This window comes from Aedes albopictus, chromosome 2 (genome assembly GCF_035046485.1).
Source record: "Aedes albopictus strain Foshan chromosome 2, AalbF5, whole genome shotgun sequence".
NCBI lineage: Eukaryota > Metazoa > Arthropoda > Insecta > Diptera > Culicidae > Aedes > Aedes albopictus.
Genome location: NC_085137.1, coordinates 183,890,971 through 183,913,809, shown reverse-complemented (window position 1 = coordinate 183,913,809; position 22,839 = coordinate 183,890,971). Strand labels below are relative to the sequence as shown.

Sequence of the window (22,839 nt, the reverse complement as noted above, 5' to 3'; positions counted from 1 at the left end):
GCACTAACCTACTTATCGACGCCATATTGGATTGTTTTTTTCACACCTGAAAGTCACGTAACTTTCGTTTCGCGGAAACTTCCAAGTCGAAATACACTAACACAAACGCATTAAAACGGATTACGTGAAATTTAGGTGGATATTAGTATTTAATCCTACATTATAGAGATCTGCGGAGGCGGCCATTGTGAGCCAATCGTGCAGAGAGAACTGTCAAAGTGTGAGCCAAATGAACATGCTAATCGTTCGTAGGAAGGCGTCGTTTGAACGGTATTGCAATCGAAACTAAATTATTTAAAATTATTTATTTTTAATATCGAGATATTGACGGTATATGTTTTTTTTTATGTCTTTATTTATGAGATTTTCAGCCCGAGGCTGGTTCATCTCAGATGTATGTTTAGTAAAAAGATAAAAATTTATTAATTCTGCTTTCGAAAGCTCATGCAAATGACGACACTTTTGTTGCTGAACTTTGTAGGATTTCTTCGTTTAAATTAAATCACACACTTTTTTTTCTTGTTCCATTTTGATTTCCTTTTTTTTATTCAGACAACTACAACACAACTATTCTTCACAACATCACTCACAAAACTCACTCATTCAACTCTCCGTCTCCTTCATCCCGTTCGTTCATGCGCTCGAACATCACACACACCATCACGTATAGAGCCCCACGCTCGAAGCTCGTGCCTTCCTGTCTTCGGCTTCTAAGAAAGCCAGGGTTGAAGTCATGTGCCCGACTCCGCTCTCGTGTAATTTTATTTTCTTTTATTTAAACAATTTAAAATACATGACAAATGAATTTCTAATCTAAGAACAAACAATTTAATTTATTTATATTACTTCCTACATCCTCCTTCTCCCCTACTCTAACAACACTTTTTCTAAGGTTTGAGAAATATTGGGATAGAATTACTAAACGAAAAAAAAGCTGCGAAAGAAACAAACAAGAAAACACCTGTGAAAAAAATAAAAATAAAGAAAACCTGTAAATAAATTTAAAAAATGTAAAGTATAGATCAAATGCAACCAGTAATAACCGTAGCTATATACTAAATTGATTATTGAATGGCCACAATTACGCTATGCCAAAATTCGGATTTTAAGCATTGCGATCAAAATAAAACGATTGTTTAAAAAAACAATCACAACCAAAGAATTGAAGCATTGTCAAAGTATAAAGCTTTATTCGAATCGATCTCAATTACTCACCGTCAAGCTGCTCAAATATGTAATTGCATCAATTTGATTCATTCGGTTATTATGTAGCTCAAGGACTCATCAATCCATGCAATCAATCAATCAGACCATACGGATCGACCGTCACCTTCCAGGCCGCTGCAAGGATGGATATTACTGAATAGACCTATGAAAACCATCGCCCTATTCCTACATCATAAATTCAAACAAAGATACAAATTTCCAACAATCTTGATCCATTCAGGTTATGCAATATGATCTCCCCGGACCATAAATAATTCTTCAGGATATCAACTCGCGGTTGAGCTCATGGATTCTCACTATCAGATGAAATTGGATTATTTGTAATCCTATCGGACAAACATGAAACATTATTTTTATTTATTCATACTTGCAGTGCCACATGGACTATAGCTTATCTCAATCAGACAAAATCAAATCAATAGTAATCTTTTAAGTTTATCAGTTCGGTCAAGGATTAATTGTAGATTTTCTTCATTAGATGCAACCGGTTCTCACGCCTCCGTAGAGACGCACCAACCCGCTCGAGGGTGTGGATTTTATCATTAGATCCAACCGGATCTCATGCCTGCTTAGAGACGCACCAACCCGCTCGAGGGTGTGGATTTTCTTCATTAGATCCAACCGGATCTCACGCCTCCTTAGAAGACGCACCAACCCACTCGAGGGTGTGGATTTTCTTCATTAGATCCAACCGGATCTCACGCCACCTTAGAGACGCACCAACCCGCTCGAGGGTGTGGATTTTCTCCATTAGATCCAACCGGATCTCACGCCTCCGTAGAGACGCACCAACCCGCTCGAGGGTGTGGATTTTATCATTAGATCCAACCGGATCTCACGCCTCCGTAGAGACGCACCAACCCGCTCGAGGGTGTGGATTTTATCATTAGATCCAACGGATCTCACGCCTCCGTAGAGACGCGCCAACCCGCTCGAGGGTGTGGATTTTCTTCATTAGATCCAACCGGATCTCACGCCTCCTTAGAAGACGCACCAACCCGCTCGAGGGTGTGGATTTTCTTCATTAGATCCAACCGGATCTCACGCCTCCGTAGAGACGCACCAACCCGCTCGAGGGTGTGGATTTTATCATTAGATCCAACCGGATCTCACGCCTCCGTAGAGACGCACCAACCCGCTCGAGGGTGTGGATTTTATCATTAGATCCAACCGGATCTCACGCCTCCGTAGAGACGCACCAACCCGCTCGAGGGTGTGGATTTTATCATTAGATCCAACCGGATCTCACGCCTCCGTAGAGACGCGCCAACCCGCTCGAGGGTGTGGATTTTCTTCATTAGATCCAACCGGATCTCACGCCTCCGTAGAGACGCACCAACCCGCTCGAGGGTGAGGATTTTATCATTAGATCCAACCGGATCTCACGCCTCCGTAAAGACGCACCAACCCACTCGAGGGTGTGGATTTTCTTCCTTAGATCCAACCGGATCTCACGCCTCCGTAGAGACGCACCAACCCGCTCGAGGGTGTGGATTTTATCATTAGATCCAACCGGATCTCACGCCTGCTTTGAAGACGCACCAACCCGCTCGAGGGTGTGGATTTTCTTCATTAGATCCAACCGGATCTCACGCCTCCTTAGAAGACGCACCAACCCGCTCGAGGGTGTGGATTTTCTTCATTAGATCCAACCGGATCTCACGCCTCCGTAGAGACGCACCAACCCGCTCGAGGGTGTGGATTTTATCATTAGACCCAACCGGATCTCACGCCTCCTTAGAAGACGCACCAACCCGCTCGAGGGTGTGGATTTTCTTCATTAGATCCAACCGGATCTCACGCCTCCGTAGAGACGCACCAACCCGCTCGAGGGTGTGGATTTTCTTCATTAGATCCAACCGGATCTCACGCCTCCGTAGAGACGCACCAACCCGCTCGAGGGTGTGGATTTTCTTCATTAGATCCAACCGGATCTCACGCCTCCTTAGAAGACGCACCAACCCGCTCGAGGGTGTGGATTTTCTTCATTAGATCCAACCGGATCTCACGCCACCTTAGAGACGCACCAACCCGCTCGAGGGTGTGGATTTTCTCCATTAGATCCAACCGGATCTCACGCCTCCGTAGAGACGCACCAACCCGCTCGAGGGTGTGGATTTTATCATTAGATCCAACCGGATCTCACGCCTCCTTAGAAGACGCACCAACCCGCTCGAGGGTGTGGATTTTCTTCATTAGATCCAACCGGATCTCACGCCTCCGTAGAGACGCACCAACCCGCTCGAGGGTGTGGATTTTCTTCATTAGATCCAACCGGATCTCACGCCTCCGTAGAGACGCACCAACCCGCTCGAGGGTGTGGATTTTCTTCATTAGATCCAACCGGATCTCACGCCTCCGTAGAGACGCACCAACCCGCTCGAGGGTGTGGATTTTCTTCATTAGATCCAACCGGATCTCACGCCTCCTTAGAAGACGCACCAACCCGCTCGAGGGTGTGGATTTTCTTCATTAGATCCAACCGGATCTCACGCCTCCGTAGAGACGCACCAACCCGCTCGAGGGTGTGGATTTTATCATTAGATCCAACCGGATCTCACGCCTCCGTAGAGACGCACCAACCCGCTTGAGGGTGTGGATTTTCTTCATTAGATCCAACCGGATCTCACGCCTCCGTAGAGACGCACCAACCCGCTCGAGGGTGTGGATTTTATCATTAGATCCAACCGGATCTCACGCCTCCTTAGAAGACGCACCAACCCGCTCGAGGGTGTGGATTTTATCATTAGATCCAACCGGATCTCACGCCTCCGTAGAGACGCACCAACCCGCTCGAGGGTGTGGATTTTCTTCCTTAGATCCAACCGGATCTCACGCCTCCGTAGAGACGCACCAACCCGCTCGAGGGTGTGGATTTTATCATTAGATCCAACCGGATCTCACGCCTCCGTAGAGACGCACCAACCCGCTCGAGGGTGTGGATTTTATCATTAGATCCAACCGGATCTCACGCCTCCGTAGAGACGCACCAACCCGCTCGAGGGTGTGGATTTTATCATTAGACCCAACCGGATCTCACGCCTCCGTAGAGACGCACCAACCCGCTCGAGGGTGTGGATTTTCTTCATTAGATCCAACCGGATCTCACGCCTCCGTAGAGACGCACCAACCCGCTCGAGGGTGTGGATTTTCTTCATTAGATCCAACCGGATCTCACGCCTCCTTAGAAGACGCACCAACCCGCTCGAGGGTGTGGATTTTCTTCATTAGATCCAACCGGATCTCACGCCACCTTAGAGACGCACCAACCCGCTCGAGGGTGTGGATTTTCTCCATTAGATCCAACCGGATCTCACGCCTCCGTAGAGACGCACCAACCCGCTCGAGGGTGTGGATTTTATCATTAGATCCAACCGGATCTCACGCCTCCTTAGAAGACGCACCAACCCGCTCGAGGGTGTGGATTTTCTTCATTAGATCCAACCGGATCTCACGCCTCCGTAGAGACGCACCAACCCGCTCGAGGGTGTGGATTTTCTTCATTAGATCCAACCGGATCTCACGCCTCCGTAGAGACGCACCAACCCGCTCGAGGGTGTGGATTTTCTTCATTAGATCCAACCGGATCTCACGCCTCCGTAGAGACGCACCAACCCGCTCGAGGGTGTGGATTTTCTTCATTAGATCCAACCGGATCTCACGCCTCCTTAGAAGACGCACCAACCCGCTCGAGGGTGTGGATTTTCTTCATTAGATCCAACCGGATCTCACGCCTCCGTAGAGACGCACCAACCCGCTCGAGGGTGTGGATTTTATCATTAGATCCAACCGGATCTCACGCCTCCGTAGAGACGCACCAACCCGCTTGAGGGTGTGGATTTTCTTCATTAGATCCAACCGGATCTCACGCCTCCGTAGAGACGCACCAACCCGCTCGAGGGTGTGGATTTTATCATTAGATCCAACCGGATCTCACGCCTCCTTAGAAGACGCACCAACCCGCTCGAGGGTGTGGATTTTATCATTAGATCCAACCGGATCTCACGCCTCCGTAGAGACGCACCAACCCGCTCGAGGGTGTGGATTTTCTTCATTAGATCCAACCGGATCTCACGCCTCCGTAGAGACGCACCAACCCGCTCGAGGATGTGGATTTTATCATTAGATCCAACCGGATCTCACGCCTCCGTAGAGACGCACCAACCCGCTCGAGGGTGTGGATTTTCTTCATTAGATCCAACCGGATCTCACGCCTGCTTTGAAGACGCACCAACCCGCTCGAGGGTGTGGATTTTCTTCATTAGATCCAACCGGATCTCACGCCTCCTTAGAAGACGCACCAACCCGCTCGAGGGTGTGGATTTTCTTCATTAGATCCAACCGGATCTCACGCCTCCGTAGAGACGCACCAACCCGCTCGAGGGTGTGGATTTTATCATTAGACCCAACCGGATCTCACGCCTCCTTAGAAGACGCACCAACCCGCTCGAGGGTGTGGATTTTCTTCATTAGATCCAACCGGATCTCACGCCTCCGTAGAGACGCACCAACCCGCTCGAGGGTGTGGATTTTCTTCATTAGATCCAACCGGATCTCACGCCTCCGTAGAGACGCACCAACCCGCTCGAGGGTGTGGATTTTCTTCATTAGATCCAACCGGATCTCACGCCTCCTTAGAAGACGCACCAACCCGCTCGAGGGTGTGGATTTTCTTCATTAGATCCAACCGGATCTCACGCCACCTTAGAGACGCACCAACCCGCTCGAGGGTGTGGATTTTCTTCATTAGATCCAACCGGATCTCACGCCTCCGTAGAGACGCACCAACCCGCTCGAGGGTGTGGATTTTATCATTAGACCCAACCGGATCTCACGCCTCCTTAGAAGACGCACCAACCCGCTCGAGGGTGTGGATTTTCTTCATTAGATCCAACCGGATCTCACGCCTCCGTAGAGACGCACCAACCCGCTCGAGGGTGTGGATTTTCTTCATTAGATCCAACCGGATCTCACGCCTCCGTAGAGACGCACCAACCCGCTCGAGGGTGTGGATTTTCTTCATTAGATCCAACCGGATCTCACGCCTCCTTAGAAGACGCACCAACCCGCTCGAGGGTGTGGATTTTCTTCATTAGATCCAACCGGATCTCACGCCACCTTAGAGACGCACCAACCCGCTCGAGGGTGTGGATTTTCTCCATTAGATCCAACCGGATCTCACGCCTCCGTAGAGACGCACCAACCCGCTCGAGGGTGTGGATTTTATCATTAGATCCAACCGGATCTCACGCCTCCTTAGAAGACGCACCAACCCGCTCGAGGGTGTGGATTTTCTTCATTAGATCCAACCGGATCTCACGCCTCCGTAGAGACGCACCAACCCGCTCGAGGGTGTGGATTTTCTTCATTAGATCCAACCGGATCTCACGCCTCCGTAGAGACGCACCAACCCGCTCGAGGGTGTGGATTTTCTTCATTAGATCCAACCGGATCTCACGCCTCCGTAGAGACGCACCAACCCGCTCGAGGGTGTGGATTTTCTTCATTAGATCCAACCGGATCTCACGCCTCCTTAGAAGACGCACCAACCCGCTCGAGGGTGTGGATTTTCTTCATTAGATCCAACCGGATCTCACGCCTCCGTAGAGACGCACCAACCCGCTCGAGGGTGTGGATTTTCTTCATTAGATCCAACCGGATCTCACGCCTCCTTAGAAGACGCACCAACCCGCTCGAGGGTGTGGATTTTCTTCATTAGATCCAACCGGATCTCACGCCACCTTAGAGACGCACCAACCCGCTCGAGGGTGTGGATTTTCTCCATTAGATCCAACCGGATCTCACGCCTCCGTAGAGACGCACCAACCCGCTCGAGGGTGTGGATTTTATCATTAGATCCAACCGGATCTCACGCCTCCTTAGAAGACGCACCAACCCGCTCGAGGGTGTGGATTTTCTTCATTAGATCCAACCGGATCTCACGCCTCCGTAGAGACGCACCAACCCGCTCGAGGGTGTGGATTTTCTTCATTAGATCCAACCGGATCTCACGCCTCCGTAGAGACGCACCAACCCGCTCGAGGGTGTGGATTTTCTTCATTAGATCCAACCGGATCTCACGCCTCCGTAGAGACGCACCAACCCGCTCGAGGGTGTGGATTTTCTTCATTAGATCCAACCGGATCTCACGCCTCCTTAGAAGACGCACCAACCCGCTCGAGGGTGTGGATTTTCTTCATTAGATCCAACCGGATCTCACGCCTCCGTAGAGACGCACCAACCCGCTCGAGGGTGTGGATTTTATCATTAGATCCAACCGGATCTCACGCCTCCGTAGAGACGCACCAACCCGCTCGAGGGTGTGGATTTTATCATTAGATCCAACCGGATCTCACGCCTCCTTAGAAGACGCACCAACCCGCTCGAGGGTGTGGATTTTATCATTAGATCCAACCGGATCTCACGCCTCCTTAGAGACGCACCAACCCGCTCGAGGGTGTGGATTTTCTTCTTTAGATCCAACCGGATCTCACGCCTCCGTAGAGACGCACCAACCCGCTCGAGGGTGTGGATTTTATCATTAGATCCAACCGGATCTCACGCCTCCTTAGAGACGCACCAACCCGCTCGAGGGTGTGGATTTTCTCCATTAGATCCAACCGGATCTCTTTACATATTCTACCTTCTATTAAAACACAACTGCTGATTTTCATATTGCTCTCTTGGAGGGAGCTCACCAGGCTCCAGAAGAATCCATCAAGCACCAAATCAGAAATTTCCAACTTCATTGTTATTCTAGTTTATCTTTACATGTTCTACCTTCTGTGAAAACACAACTGCTGATTTTCATATTGCTCTCTTGGAGGGAGCTCACCAGGCTCCAGAAGAATCCATCAAGCACAAAATCAGAAATTTCCAACTTCATTACTATTCTAGTTTCTCTTTACATATTCTACCTTCTATGAAAACACAACTGCTGATTTTCATATTGCTCTCTTGGAGGGAGCTCACCAGGCTCCAGAAGAATCCATCAAGCACAAAATCAGAAATTTCCAACTTCATTACTATTCTAGTTTCTCTTTACATATTCTACCTTCTGTGAAAACACAACTGCTGATTTTCATATTGCTTTCTTGGAGGGAGCTCACCAGGCTCCAGAAGAATCCATCAAGCACAAAATCAGAAATTTCCAACTTCATTGCTATTCTAGTTTCTCTTTACATATTCTACCTTCTATGAAAACACAACTACTGATTTTCATATTGCTCTCTAGGAGGGAGCTTACCAGGCTCTAGAAGAATCCATCAAGCACAAAATCAGAAATTTCCAACTTCATTACTATTCTAGTTTCTCTTTACATATTCTACCTTCTGTGAAAACACAACTGCTGATTTTCATATTGCTTTCTTGGAGAGAGCTTACCAGGCTCCAGAAGAATCCATCAAGCACAAAATCAGAAATTTCCAACTTCATTGATATTCTAGTTTCTCTTTACATATTCTACCTTCTATGAAAACACAACTGCTGATTTTCATATTGCTCTCTTGGAGGGAGCTTACCAGGCTCCAGAAGAATCCATCAAGCACAAAATCAGAAATTTCCAACTTCATTGATATTCTAGTTTCTCTTTACATATTCTACCTTCTATGAAAACACAACTGCTGATTTTCATATTGCTCTCTTGGAGGGAGCTCACCAGGCTCCAGAAGAATCCATCAAGCACAAAATCAGAAATTTCCAACTTTATTACTATTCTAGTTTCTCTTTACATATTCTACCTTCTATGAAAACACAACTGCTGATTTTCATATTGCTCTCTTGGAGGGAGCTCACCAGGCTCCAGAAGAATCCATCAAGCACAAAATCAGAAATTTCCAACTTCATTACTATTCTAGTTTCTCTTTACATATTCTACCTTCTGTGAAAACACAACTGCTGATTTTCATATTGCTTTCTTGGAGAGAGCTTACCAGGCTCCAGAAGAATCCATCAAGCACAAAATCAGAAATTTCCAACTTCATTGATATTCTAGTTTCTCTTTACATATTCTACCTTCTATGAAAACACAACTGCTGATTTTCATATTGCTCTCTTGGAGGGAGCTTACCAGGCTCCAGAAGAATCCATCAAGCACAAAATCAGAAATTTCCATCTTCATTACAATTCTAGTTTCTCTTTACATATTCTACCTTCTATGAAAACACAACTGCTGATTTTCATATTGCTCTCTTGGAGGGAGCTTACCAGCATGGGCGAAACTACGGTTTTTTGTCAGGGGGTGCACTACAAAAAAAAAATCATTAGTTCATCCATTCATCATTCATCGTCTTATATCTCACAGCAATGCATTCCAATTCCAGGGGGTGCCTGGCACCCCCGGCACCCCCAGTAGTTTCGCCTATGCTTACCAGGCTCCAGAAGAATCCATCAAGCACAAAATCAGAAATTTCCAACTTCATTACAATTATTGTTTCTCTTTACATATTCTACCTGCCATATAAACACTTCTGCTGATTTTCATATTGCTCTCTTGGAGGGAGCTTACCAGGCTCCAGAAGAATCCATCAAGCACAAAATCAGAAATTTCCAACTTCATTACAATTCTTGTTTCTCTTTACATATTCTACCTGCCATATAAACACTTCTGCTGATTTTCATATTGCTCTCTTGGAGGGAGCTTACCAGGCTCCAGAAGAATCCATCAAGCACAAAATCAGAAATTTCCATCTTCATTACAATTCTAGTTTCTCTTTACATATTCTACCTTCTATGAAAACACAACTGCTGATTTTCATATTGCTCTCTTGGAGGGAGCTTACCAGGCTCCAGAAGAATCCATCAAGCACAAAATCAGAAATTTCCAACTTCATTACAATTATTGTTTCTCTTTACATATTCTACCTGCCATATAAACACTTCTGCTGATTTTCATATTGCTCTCTTGGAGGGAGCTTACCAGGCTCCAGAAGAATCCATCAAGCACAAAATCAGAAATTTCCATCTTCATTACAATTCTAGTTTCTCTTTACATATTCTACCTTCTATGAAAACACAACTGCTGATTTTCATATTGCTTCTTGGAGGGAGCTTACCAGGCTTCAGAAGAATCCATCAAGCACAAAATCAGAAATTTCCAACATCATTACTATTCTAGTTTCTCTTTACATATTCTACCTTCTGTGAAAACACAACTGCTGATTTTCATATTGCTTTCTTGGAGGGAGCTTACCAGGCTCCACAAGAATCCATCAAGCACAAAATCAGAGATTTCCATCTTCATTGTTATTCTAGTTTCTCTTTACATATTCTACCTGCCATGAAAACACTTCTGCTGATTTTCATATTGCTTTCTTGGAGGGAGCTTACCAGGCTCCAGAAGAATCCATCAAGCATTAAATCAGAAATTTCCAACTTCATTACAATTCTTGTTTCTCTTTACATATTCTGCCTGCCATGAAAATACTTCTGCTGATTTTCATATTGCTCTCTTGGAGGGAGCTTACCAGGCTCCAGAAGAATCCATCAAGCACAAAATCAGAAATTTCCAACTTCATTACTATTCTAGTTTCTCTTTACATATTCTACCTTCTGTGAAAACACAACTGCTGATTTTCATATTGCTTTCTTGGAGGGAGCTTACCAGGCTCCAGAAGAATCCATCAAGCACAAAATCAGAAATTTCCAACTTCATTACTATTCTAGTTTCTCTTTACATATTCTACCTTCTGTGAAAACACAACTGCTGATTTTCATATTGCTTTCTTGGAGGGAGCTTACCAGGCTCCAGAAGAATCCATCAAGCATTAAATCAGAAATTTCCAACTTCATTGCTTTTCTAGTTTCTCTTTACATATTCTACCTTCTATGAAAACACAACTGCTGATTTTCATATTGCTTTCTTGGAGGGAGCTTACCAGGCTCCAGAAGAATCCATCAAGCATTAAATCAGAAATTTCCAACTTCATTACAATTCTTGTTTCTCTTTACATATTCTGCCTGCCATGAAAACACTTCTGCTGATTTTCATATTGCTTTCTTGGAGGGAGCTTACCAGGCTCCAGAAGAATCCATCAAGCACAAAATCAGAAATTTCCAACTTCATTACTATTCTAGTTTCTCTTTACATATTCTACCTTCTGTGAAAACACAACTGCTGATTTTCATATTGCTTTCTTGGAGGGAGCTTACCAGGCTCCAGAAGAATCCATCAAGCACAAAATGAGAAATTTCCAACTTCATTGCTATTCTAGTTTCTCTTTACATATTCTACCTTCTATGAAAACACAACTGCTGATTTTCATATTGCTTCTTGGAGGGAGCTTACCAGGCTTCAGAAGAATCCATCAAGCACAAAATCAGAAATTTCCAACATCATTACTATTCTAGTTTCTCTTTACATATTCTACCTTCTGTGAAAACACAACTGCTGATTTTCATATTGCTTTCTTGGAGGGAGCTTACCAGGCTCCAGAAGAATCCATCAAGCACAAAATCAGAAATTTCCAATTTCATTACTATTCTAGTTTCTCTTTACATATTCTACCTTCTGTGAAAACACAACAGGATCAATTAATGCAATTAAGCATCAAAGCCAGAACATTTTCATATCTGGCATTTAAAATTCCTGTCTTAAGATTTCTATTTCCATCATAATCTCTTACCAATACATCCTTTTTTGAAATTTGTTCATTCAAACGTCACATGTAAGCCAGAGAAAATTAAATTTTCAGTTTCATCTTGATAAACATCATTACTAATTATCTTGTCTCAATACTGCTACAACTCCTTACTTACTTTCGTACAAAAATGTCGTGGCCGTTAATATAAAAAATATTGAAACATGAATTTGTTTGAATTACCGTTGTGCTATCAGTAAATGAAAAAAGAAAAAAAATCTCACAAATAAATACATTTACCATGACCGATTTAGTGTTTGTTTCATATCCAATTTTTCATGATTCCAAATTAGACTTAGCGACTCAATTCCAAACTGTTATCATTCCACTGCACAATCCCATCATAATCGAGAACATCAATAATTCCAAGAAGAATTCAATATGGGTAGTTTAGAATGCCATCCCGTGTTTTTTAGTACACAGACTCCGTTGAGTAAAAAAACAACCCATGGGTAATTTTTCTTTTAGTCACGATCAAGCAAAAACTCGCCATTAACGCTACTTGATGCAACGAAACACCTGGATTGCGTCAAAATCATCCATATTCGAATCGATTTGTAGTTCCGTACAGGCCCGCCAACATTTGTTGAACCTGCAGCAAAGCCAAACGAGCAAAACCCGTGAGGCAACATTAGGGAGCTAAACAAAGTCAAAATTCTGCTGCCTTTTACCTGCCCTGTACCCTCGCAAATGTGTGGGTAGTGACAGAAATCGCCTTTCCATTGAAAAAACACCTTACCTCGTCCTAGCAGCACATTGTTACCACAACCAACCCGTTCACATTCAGCCATCTTCAGCTGCTGCCCGTGTCGCAATCTGAATCAGATGCTTTTGCTTGCTTGTAGTTAGTGCACTAAAATCACATTCCTCGAACACTACACGCTCAAAAGACGTTCCCACCGGCTGTGCCATTGTAGGATTTCTTCGTTTAAATTAAATCACACACTTTTTTTTCTTGTTCCATTTTGATTTCCTTTTTTTTATTCAGACAACTACAACACAACTATTCTTCACAACATCACTCACAAAACTCACTCATTCAACTCTCCGTCTCCTTCATCCCGTTCGTTCATGCGCTCGAACATCACACACACCATCACGTATAGAGCCCCACGCTCGAAGCTCGTGCCTTCCTGTCTTCGGCTTCTAAGAAAGCCAGGGTTGAAGTCATGTGCCCGACTCCGCTCTCGTGTAATTTTATTTTCTTTTATTTAAACAATTTAAAATACATGACAAATGAATTTCTAATCTAAGAACAAACAATTTAATTTATTTATATTACTTCCTACAAACTTGTCGAAAAAACTTCCGTTGCTGCTTCTTGCTTCACTTCTGCCGATATGATTAGCGTAACACTTTTGCAATGAATTTCAGATTTCTTCGATTGCCCTGGCCAAGATCACAGGGTTCGACGGTATTAAAGTGAAGGATGTTAATTGTAATTCTTGTAATGAAAATATCACCTTTAACACTTTAATGCGCCTCCAACGGTTCATTGCGAACCGGCTGCTACAGATGGAGTATGGCTGATTTATCAGAAATGCTCGATAAACAGGAGGGACCTGCTGGGGCCTAGTAGTTTCTATACCCAGAAAACAGTTCCGGTCGATTGAGCCTGGAAAGGTTTCGAGAGTCGTTGTGAATCATAATGCAAATTTTTGTGTTTTGTGACGAGTCTCGGAATCTTTTTTGGGTCAGCAGACTTTGAACTGTTTCCTGGGCTTCCCACTATTCGGTTAATTTTAACAAATACACTATACAAATACAAATTTAATTCAAATATGAAATAATTAGTAGTATCTAGCGTATTCAATTTGCTAATAGATAGTTCTGAACATTTGATGAGCTTTCGTGATTCAATTTTCTGTATAATTTTCAATATCAATTTAAAATAACTAAGAAACTAATAGTGGGAAGTGCAGCATTGACCAGTGCTTGCTTATAGATTCGAAGCTAACGTGTGATCAAGACGAAATCGACAAAAACTGACTACTTCGACTTTGACTAACGTAGACTATTTATGACAAATTAGATATTTTTACATTTTTCGACTGAGTGTATGAAAGGTTTTCTTTAATATGGACTTATTTGGACCGTTGCTGATAGTGCTAGGGATGTGGACGAAAGACAACTTTCAAAGATAATAAAAACAATACTAAAATGAGGATCAACGAAAGTGGACATAACAAACACATCGACAATCTAACAGATCATAGGCACACCAAAGATTACTGAATTATAGGGCACAGCATAAATATGAACAATAACATTCTTTAAACCTTGACATGACAAAAAAACAAATACAAAATCGACCATATGACAAAACCGAAACTTTCACACCTTCTACCGTAACCTTCTGAGTCAGTACGCAACAGTGTCTTACTGGACGACATGTTCCGTGCACGGCTGGTGTACTGCTTCTGAAGGATTACGTTCTCTATCCTATCCAAAGGCCTAGTGAACTGTCGTTGTCCGCGCAAACGCGAGACGCTTGTGCGCACAGTGATGGGAGAGGTTTCTACGTCCGTCGGCGTGCCGCTAGGAACCTTTCCAAAAAAAAAAAAAAAAATCAGATTTCTTCGATTGCTTCGCTATTTCAACAAAATTTTGAAGAAAAAATTCTACCATAATTAGAAAATGTAAACAAAACAACTTGAACCACAACAAAGTCACGCACAAAGTTTGAACATCTAGCTTTGTAGCAAGTGTTGGCAGCTGTTGTAAACAAAACAAACAGCGTTGCCTAATCGACGTATATGTAACTTCCGCTCATCTCTATGTAGAGGATTTCTATTTTTAACTGTTTACACATTTTTCTAATCCAATGCTTCTAATCTTACGGAGATGTTGTAGAATATCATTCATATCAAGTCCATTTTCTTCGGCCCACTCAAGTGCAAAACTTAGGCATTTTACGGCACGGTAATGTTGGCTTTGTTCAAGCGTTTCCGCTGAACTTGCTTCATCACACTCAATGTTGTGCGGCTCAACCAAGGGTTCAACAGAATCATCATCGTCTTCGTCGTGAAAATCGGTTCCATGACTTTCTTTGTTGTTGACGATTGCCAATATGTCCGTGTCAGAATAATCGTCGATGCACCTGTCTTCATCAGGTAATCCGGATGATTCCACTGTTTGAACCCTGCGCGTTAAAACAAACACACATAGAAATGAATGCAGGCCCGGCTTAAGGATTGTGGGGGCCCGGGGCCGGAGCGAATATGGAGGCCCCTCGGAGGTACGAATGTGATGAGCAACAAAGTTTTTCTTCATTTTTGAACAATGAAGTTAATGTTTAGCAAGCATAAACGGGTTTTGTGGGGCCCCTAAAATGTGGAGGCCCGGGGCCCTGGACCCCCCCCCTTAGATCCGGCCCTGAATGAATGTCTGAAACTGAGCTAAAATGTGTGAACTAGTTTTTCGGCTCTAAAGCTGACCGTAGAAATAATATACACATTTTTTTCATGAATAGTTCTACATTCAATTAAGTTTCTTACCGTGAGGTTTGCTGGAATAACACCGACAAGGGTACATCATCTTCGTGCAACAGTGAGCCCACGCATATGCCTATGTTCCTCCAAGCCTGTTGTAACACTGACTGAGAAACGCTTCGTTAAGCCAGAATGCAACATCCTTCAAATTTATGCTTTTCAAATGAACTACACTGTCAATTGATGAAAATGATATATCTTAATGCAATTTTTCACGGTATTTGAGCTTGATGGTTTGAAATATGTGCTGATCCATCGGCTGCAGGATCGGAGTGGCATTCGGTGGAAGAAAAATCACATTGATGTGTCCACCGTCAGAGCAGAGTTCATCTGCCAAAATGCCATAATGATGCGCCGTGCAATTATCCAGCAGGTGCAAGGCTTTGGGTTCGATTCCAGCATTTTTTGAATATTTCGTGGAACCAGGATTGGAAAATATTTCGAGTCATCCAGGCATTCTTGGAAGCATCATATTGCAATGGCAACTGGATGTTCTTGAACGCTCTAGGTTTTTTTTTTGATTTTCCAATCATTAGCAGCTAGTAGGGTAGGACGGGATCTCCAGTAAGCCTAGTGGTTAAGGCTATGGATCGCCAATCCGGAGACGGCGGGTTCGATTTCCGTTCCGGCCGGGAAAATTTTCTCGACTCCCTGGGCATAGTGTATCATTGTACTTGCCTCACAATATACAAATTCATGCAATGGCAGGCAAAGAAAGCCCTTCAATTAATAACTGTGGAAGTGCTCAAAGAACACTAAGTTGAAGTGAGGCAGACCAAGTCCCATTGGGGACGTCGAGCCATAAAGAAGAAGAAGAAGGTAGGACGGGGTAAGATGGGCACCCCTTTGTTTTACTTTTTTTATGATGAATTTTGTCCAAATAATCCGTTAGAATAAAGTTCATCCTGTTTGTAAACCTAATAAAAGGTACCTCAAAACGAACGAATGAATTAACTACATCGGCTGTTTTCCTACTCTCCGCATCGACCAATGTGGCGCTAGCTTCTATGCGCGAAAAATCGCAAAAATATTGTGTGGCGAATACCATCTAAAGGCAAATTCTTCAAAGTGGAACACATTATTCGAAAAAATATTTGGTAGTGGTTGTGCACAATGGTGGTGACCACTATTAAACCTACCAAATATTTTTTCGGTAAAAGCTTTGTATTTCAAGTAATTCAAGTTTAGATGCATTTCGCCATACAAAATTAAATTGATTTACTCCTGCTGATCAACTGTGGCTGCGCGCAAAGCGGGTAGTCCATTGAAAAATATCTTCAAATTGATCAATAACATGGATTTTTAGCATTTTCTTATAAGAAATCATCCGAATAAAATAAGGTTTTCATGTTAGAATCAAATTCTTACCATAATTTTGATTATCAGCGAACATTACTAGCTTACTGCAAAGCATTTTAACTTGCATTAGGAAATATTTTCTTAAAACAAACGTTAACATTTATTCAGCTTTAGTTATTTCCCTATAGTGGGGCAAGATGAGCAGTCTCAGGAGGACGTGCCTCTGGAGCCGACCTATTGATTCCTGGTCCCTTCCCATTAAGAAGAGCATCGGTGGAGTGACATGAACTTTCTTAGCAAAGCCACTTCCGAAATATTTACTTCACATTTATACTACATAATACGTTAAGGGGCGATTTCTTCACCCTGGTTTAAGCGTTAAACCAGGTTTAACTGTATGGGTAAACCTGGCTTACCGGTTAAGCCGAGGTGAAGAAATCGGCCCTAAGTGGCTTAATTAGTGATTTTCAGTAGATTTTTCCGGTGGGTTTGTTTTGGTTCTCAAATCAACACTGACAGCATTGCCATCTCAATGGAAAAGCATTTCTGATAATGTTGATTGGCACATTGAATAGTTAAACTGCATTCAAAAACCGCATAACAAGAGACGGTTGACTGCTTATCCCTTGAAAAAGGTCCAATACACGGGACCGAAACGTCGGGCTATGCCAAACTAGCCGTTTCAATGCTCTTAGACTGAGAAAGCCACAACAGATTTCAATAAACTCAACGTGATCCTTAGGGTGCTCATCTTGCCCCGCCCTACCCTACCGTAAATCATCATCCATGCAAATGTTTACATTAATTTTTCAGATTCAAATAAATATAAAGACACCTGATGGGTGAATGCAGATTAGCGCAACAAATCGCCCTTTTCAAATGTTGCTTAAGAATTGCTCCTGTACAGTTATTTTTACCTGACCTCTTTCGTTACAGAATCATTCAAATGGCAACAAAAGCTAAACGAGGGCGTACAGCGAAAAATGTGACGGAACCGGAAGCGGAATCTGTGGAACAAGAGGTGGTAGTCAAGAACGGTGATGCCAAAAAGAAGCCAACCGCGAAGGGAGCAAAAGCTGCCGGTAAAGCAAAAGCAGTTGCCGAGCCCGAAGTAGAGCAGGTTCCAGAGGAGAAAAAGAAGGGCCGAAAGGGTAAGGCGGCGGCTGCAGTTGAACCAGAACCGGTGGCAGCGGAAGAACCCGTCAAGGGTCGTAAGGGTCGTAAACCTGCCGCGGCCAAGGAGGAGGCGCCAGTCGTAGTTGATGAACTACCGGCGAAAAAAGGAAGAGGCAAGAAGACCGCCGAAGCAGAAGCTCCGGTATCGAATGGCAGTTCTCCCGCCAAAGTAGCGGCATCCAAAGGAAAGGGTAAGGCTGCCAAAGCAGCAAAGGAGGAAGAAGTAGTCGAACCAGAACCAGCAGCCCCGGCCAAGCGAGGGCGAGGCAAGGCGAAAGCGGATACCAAAGGTGAGAGCTAAAAAGCATAACTAATTGTAAACTTCGTATTGTTTTCTCTCAAGTGCTGAGTCTTTATTAGAGTTTCATCTTTGTTAGTTTTGGGCGATGCTCCTCCAGCTTTCCCGGATGCTTAAAATTCCTATGCTTTTTTTTTTCAAAGATTTTAATCATTTAACTAACGTTTTCCTGGATTTAAAACACCAACCCTCGAGTATTTCACAAGTTTCCAATGTATGCTCTTTCTACGTTTTAAAACCAGATGAAGAACCAGCAGCATCACCAGCGAAGAAGTCGAAGCAGGCAGCCAAAGAACCATCGCCGAAAAAGGCAAGCCCCAAAAAAGCTGCCGTAGTGGAAGCAGTGAGTGAAGAAGCGAACGGAGATCTTGCCCCGGCTAAAGCAGGAGGACGTGGTCGCAAAAAAGCCGCCGAAGAAAGTAAGTAAACTTGATTTTTTTTCTGGGATATGTACCGTAAAATGGGGTACCTTCGATAGTGTATGAAATAGTGAATTTTAACTAATATTTTGTAAATATTTTGTAAAGAAAATGTCATAACTAGCAGCATGGATAAAGGATTGAAAAATGACACCAATATTCTATTATATGAAAAACGTTATCAACTGAGACGTTGAAAGCTGCGAGTTAACATTCATTTTTATATCTGTGACCTGAAATGTAAATATAGCTAGAAAGTTAAAAAAAACTATCGGGTGCCCTGTTTTGCGATACTAGCTTCTAACCAGTAGATTTTGATCCATATCATTTGCTAATTTGTAGAACCATCTGCATCGCCAACTAAATCCCCCAAGGCACCTGCCGCCAAACGAGGACGCGGAAAAAAGGCTGCTGCCACCGAGCAAGAGGGTAATTGAATTCTAGACGAATCACTTGTTTCTACACAGAAAACAAAAACAAGCCCTCTTCCTCTGTCTAGCGGCGTCCACCGCCGCCTCTAACTCCCCTATAATATCAATCGTACACGTTTGGGACAGACGATCGTACCCTCATTTTTGTTCCTAAGATCTAGCCGGATGGCAACTTGACTGGACTTGAATTTGTGTAAGAAGAGTCAGACAATATGTGACAGACAATTTGAATTGCTATGCCGACGTAATATCAGAGTTAGTAGAAAGTTCGACGCAGGTTTTCATTTTCATGAGAATTTACTCAATTTAGCTATTAGGACATCGCAAACCTAAAAATAATTACGTTATTTAGGGACCTTCTTACTACTGTACTAATGAACCTACTCTGTCAAGTTGCCAACAGGTTGTCCAAAGCAATTTCAGTAACACGACAGTCAGCACGGTTACCCTTCGCGTTTGTTTTTCTGTATCGTTTGTTTTATTTAATCAGTATTCTTAAGAAACTTTGTACCGCTTCCAAGTGCCAAACGACACAGTATGATTATCGCATCATTACAAGAGCCCCAAAATAAAAGGGAACACATCCAATCAGGAGAGATCGAATACCAGTTTTTTGGACGTATTCTTTTATTCAAAGTCAGAGAACCAACAAGCAAAATCACATTAATTCACATTGGTTACTTACTAACATACACTCGAAAACAAACGACGGCGCATTTGGAAATTTTAACTCTGATAGGTTTAACACAACTGAAACAGTTTTATTCAATAAAGATAGTCTTAATTCTGTAAAAAAAATGCATTTATTCATTTCCAACGTTTACTAATCCCTATGGAACAATTGTTTCCTGCTCGCAGTTCCCCACATCCGTTCATACCAAAGCGAGCGTCGGTACTGTACATCAACCATGCCTTTCTAACATCCCACATGCTGCGTTAAGAATATTTTCATCTGTAAAATAAAAGATTCCGAAGAATTTTGTAATCCCTTTTTTTGACAAAATACATAGAACGCTGATAGAAAAAATATAGTTGGTTTGATCGGTATTTTTTTAACAAACATACAAACAAATCGAAAAATTATCAGGTCTTCAGAAATTACAGAACATGGACTAAACAAGTGCAGGTTAGTGAAATTTTGACCATTTGTAATATATGTGTGTCCGCGTCCACTTCTCCGTAGTTTGTATTTTGATGTAGTTTCCAATGTATTACCCCAGCTGAACTTTTCCCTATTCCCACCGAAAGGTTTATTTAAATGTCTTTTGTTTGAAATTTCACTAATCTGCCTTTTCCCACTTTCGTTAGACCAATTTGTGAAAAGGGCCGTGTCCCTCAGCTAATGCGTATTTCTGTTAGTTTACGTAAACTTTTATCAATAACAGAAGTCAGCCTGTTTGTAAGGTAAAGTTTGCACAAATAATTGGAAATACGTTAAGACTGTTTCGCATTTTTCACAAACTGTTCTAGTGCAATTCCTCTGTAACCTCCCTTTCACTCACAAATCACTGCATGTTCCTTTGCCTCCTCAGATAGTTTTGTGTTGTTTCTTCCATGCATGCAATTTGTTCAGATTACCTTTATTTACGGTTGATTTGTATTCTACGCATACAGCCAACGGGGAAGCTCCAGCTGCGGCCGCTGCGAAGAAACCGGCAAAAGAACCGAAAAAGCGGACGGCTGCTACGGCAGTGGAAACGGCGACAACCGATGAAGTCGAAAAACCATTGGATGGAGGTAAGTTTTGTTAGTGATGTACCGAATAGTACTATTCGGCCTTCGGCCGAATACCGAATATTTCAAATTTTATTATTGCCCGTTGTGAAGATTTATAGATTCCGACGCAAATCAATGATTAGGCTCATTTTCAGCGTAGGTGCGTTATAAATGTTTGTTTACAATGCAAAACTATCATCAAATGTGTACCTAACAACACAGCGTAAAATTTTCACCAAGACGCGGTCTGGTTTTATATCTGTGGGCCCACGCAAGAAAAATCCACGCAACTAATTTTCGCGCAGGAGTCTAAACAGGTGGAATCTCCGCAATATTCGGCGAAACGAATATTCGGCCGAATAGTTGGTCAGATATTCGGCCGATTTTCTTGTTAAAAATCTCATGAAATTATTATGGATGGCAAGATCGTTTACAAGGAAGTACAATTTGACAGCCATGATCTTCAGAAACGTTTTTACATCACAGAAAAGGTAACTTGATTCTTGGTAATTGAATTCTTGATTCAGCGTGTTGTTGCTATGTTTAGTCATAATTCGGCCTATTCGGCATATTCGGCCGAATAATACATTTAATATTCGGCTAAACGAATATTCGGCAAAATCGAAAAAGACTGATATTCGGCCCGAATATTCGGTACATCACTAGTATACATACACTGAAAAAAAGGACATGGTAACGGTGACCAAATCGAGGGCGAAATTAAAACATATTTACTACTAGATTTTCGTAGACCAAAAGTCATGACCTGCTGGTTGGGGGCTTAATAGTTGGGTGGCTTTTTAGTTGGGTCTCCGTTAGTTGAGCTGTCAGCCAACTAAAAAGCACCTGGATGTCATAATTCAATGTCAAACTGAAAATGACAACCAATTTGTAATTCCGAGGGGCGAGCTAATGAGTTTTTGGTTTCTTAAGCTTTACTGATAATCGAGAAGAATTTCTATTCCATATTTCTTGAAAAAAAATATGTACAAATACTTCGAAACAAATGCAAAACATCGGCAATCTTTATTTTGTCGATCATTGAAAGCGTTTTGTGCTTGCATTTTGGTCCAGGTGGTTTCAAAAACATCTATATTTTCACTTCACCGACTTAAAAATGGGTGAAAATAATTATTTCTCGCATTGGCCATATCTTGCAAAACGTATCAGTTTCGCTCTAAATGTAAAACAAATTGAAAAATTTTACTTTTTACTTCCAATCTAAACATGATTTGAAAAAAAAAAACAATGCGCACGCCCTTGTGCTGCTGTCACTTCACCCAACTACACTGAGATAAATTTTGTTGTCGTTTCCACCGAATCCATGGTAGAATTAAGAACTGTACCAACAATTTTCAACCGAATGCAAAATTCTGTTAATTGTACTGAAATATTGTCAATATTGCCATGCGTGTATTACTGTTGACTAAAAACATTCTTGGTTCTACTATTTGGGCATTGTAATTTCGTCCATGTAGACTTGAATGTTGCGCGTCTTAGATAAACATGGTCAAAAATACAATGTCAAAATAGTAACATCAAGAATGTTTTTAGTCAATGGTACTTTACGCATGGTAATATTGACAATGTTTCAGTACAATTAACAGAATTTTGCATTCGGTTGAAAATTGTTGGTACAGTTCTTAATTTTACCATGGATTCGGTGGAAACAACAACAAATTTTTTTTCAGTGTAGCGAATCGAATAATTCGTTGGTTGGGTGGAGGTTGTGGCTCAACGAGCGGGTTCCGACTGTACCATGTGAAGGGTTTAATTTATCATGCCGTTCGTTATTTATATTTCATGGTAATGACAAATGAGGGGCCCAGAATCAAAGGGGTGTAAGTGATCATTTTGTAGATTTTGAGCTGAGCATATCATACAATTCTTCAGATTTGAAGCTTTCAGGAACTTTTTTAAGATTGTTGCTACGATGATTAGAAAAAATACAATAAATCAGAGAAAATTGAGTTGATTTTGAAACTCCATACATTTTGTATGGGATGCAAAATTGGTCAAAAACTTTAAACCTTATTTACTCGAAAGTGGGTTTTTGTCACTTACACCCCTTTGCTTCTAACCCCCTCAAATATGATTCCATAGTTCGTTTTACTATGTGTGTGACAAGTAGTATAGTACGTTTGA

The 22,839-nt window shown here is 42.5% G+C and overlaps 1 protein-coding gene across 2 annotated transcripts in view; it reads left to right on the top strand.

Moving 5' to 3' along the window:
• Positions 1–22,839, top strand: part of LOC109409290 (DNA-(apurinic or apyrimidinic site) endonuclease) — a 38,029-nt gene that overhangs the window by 4,753 nt on the left and 10,437 nt on the right. The window contains exons 2-5 of one of the 2 annotated variants that reach the window (XM_029859213.2): positions 17,591–18,120; positions 18,371–18,547; positions 18,890–18,976; positions 20,593–20,715. In XM_029859213.2, coding sequence (XP_029715073.1) covers positions 17,601–18,120; positions 18,371–18,547; positions 18,890–18,976; positions 20,593–20,715 — 907 coding nt within the window. In that variant the 5' untranslated portion in view covers positions 17,591–17,600. The remainder of the gene's footprint in view (positions 1–17,590; positions 18,121–18,370; positions 18,548–18,889; positions 18,977–20,592; positions 20,716–22,839) is intronic. The other variant, XM_029859214.2, reaches the window with a different exon arrangement.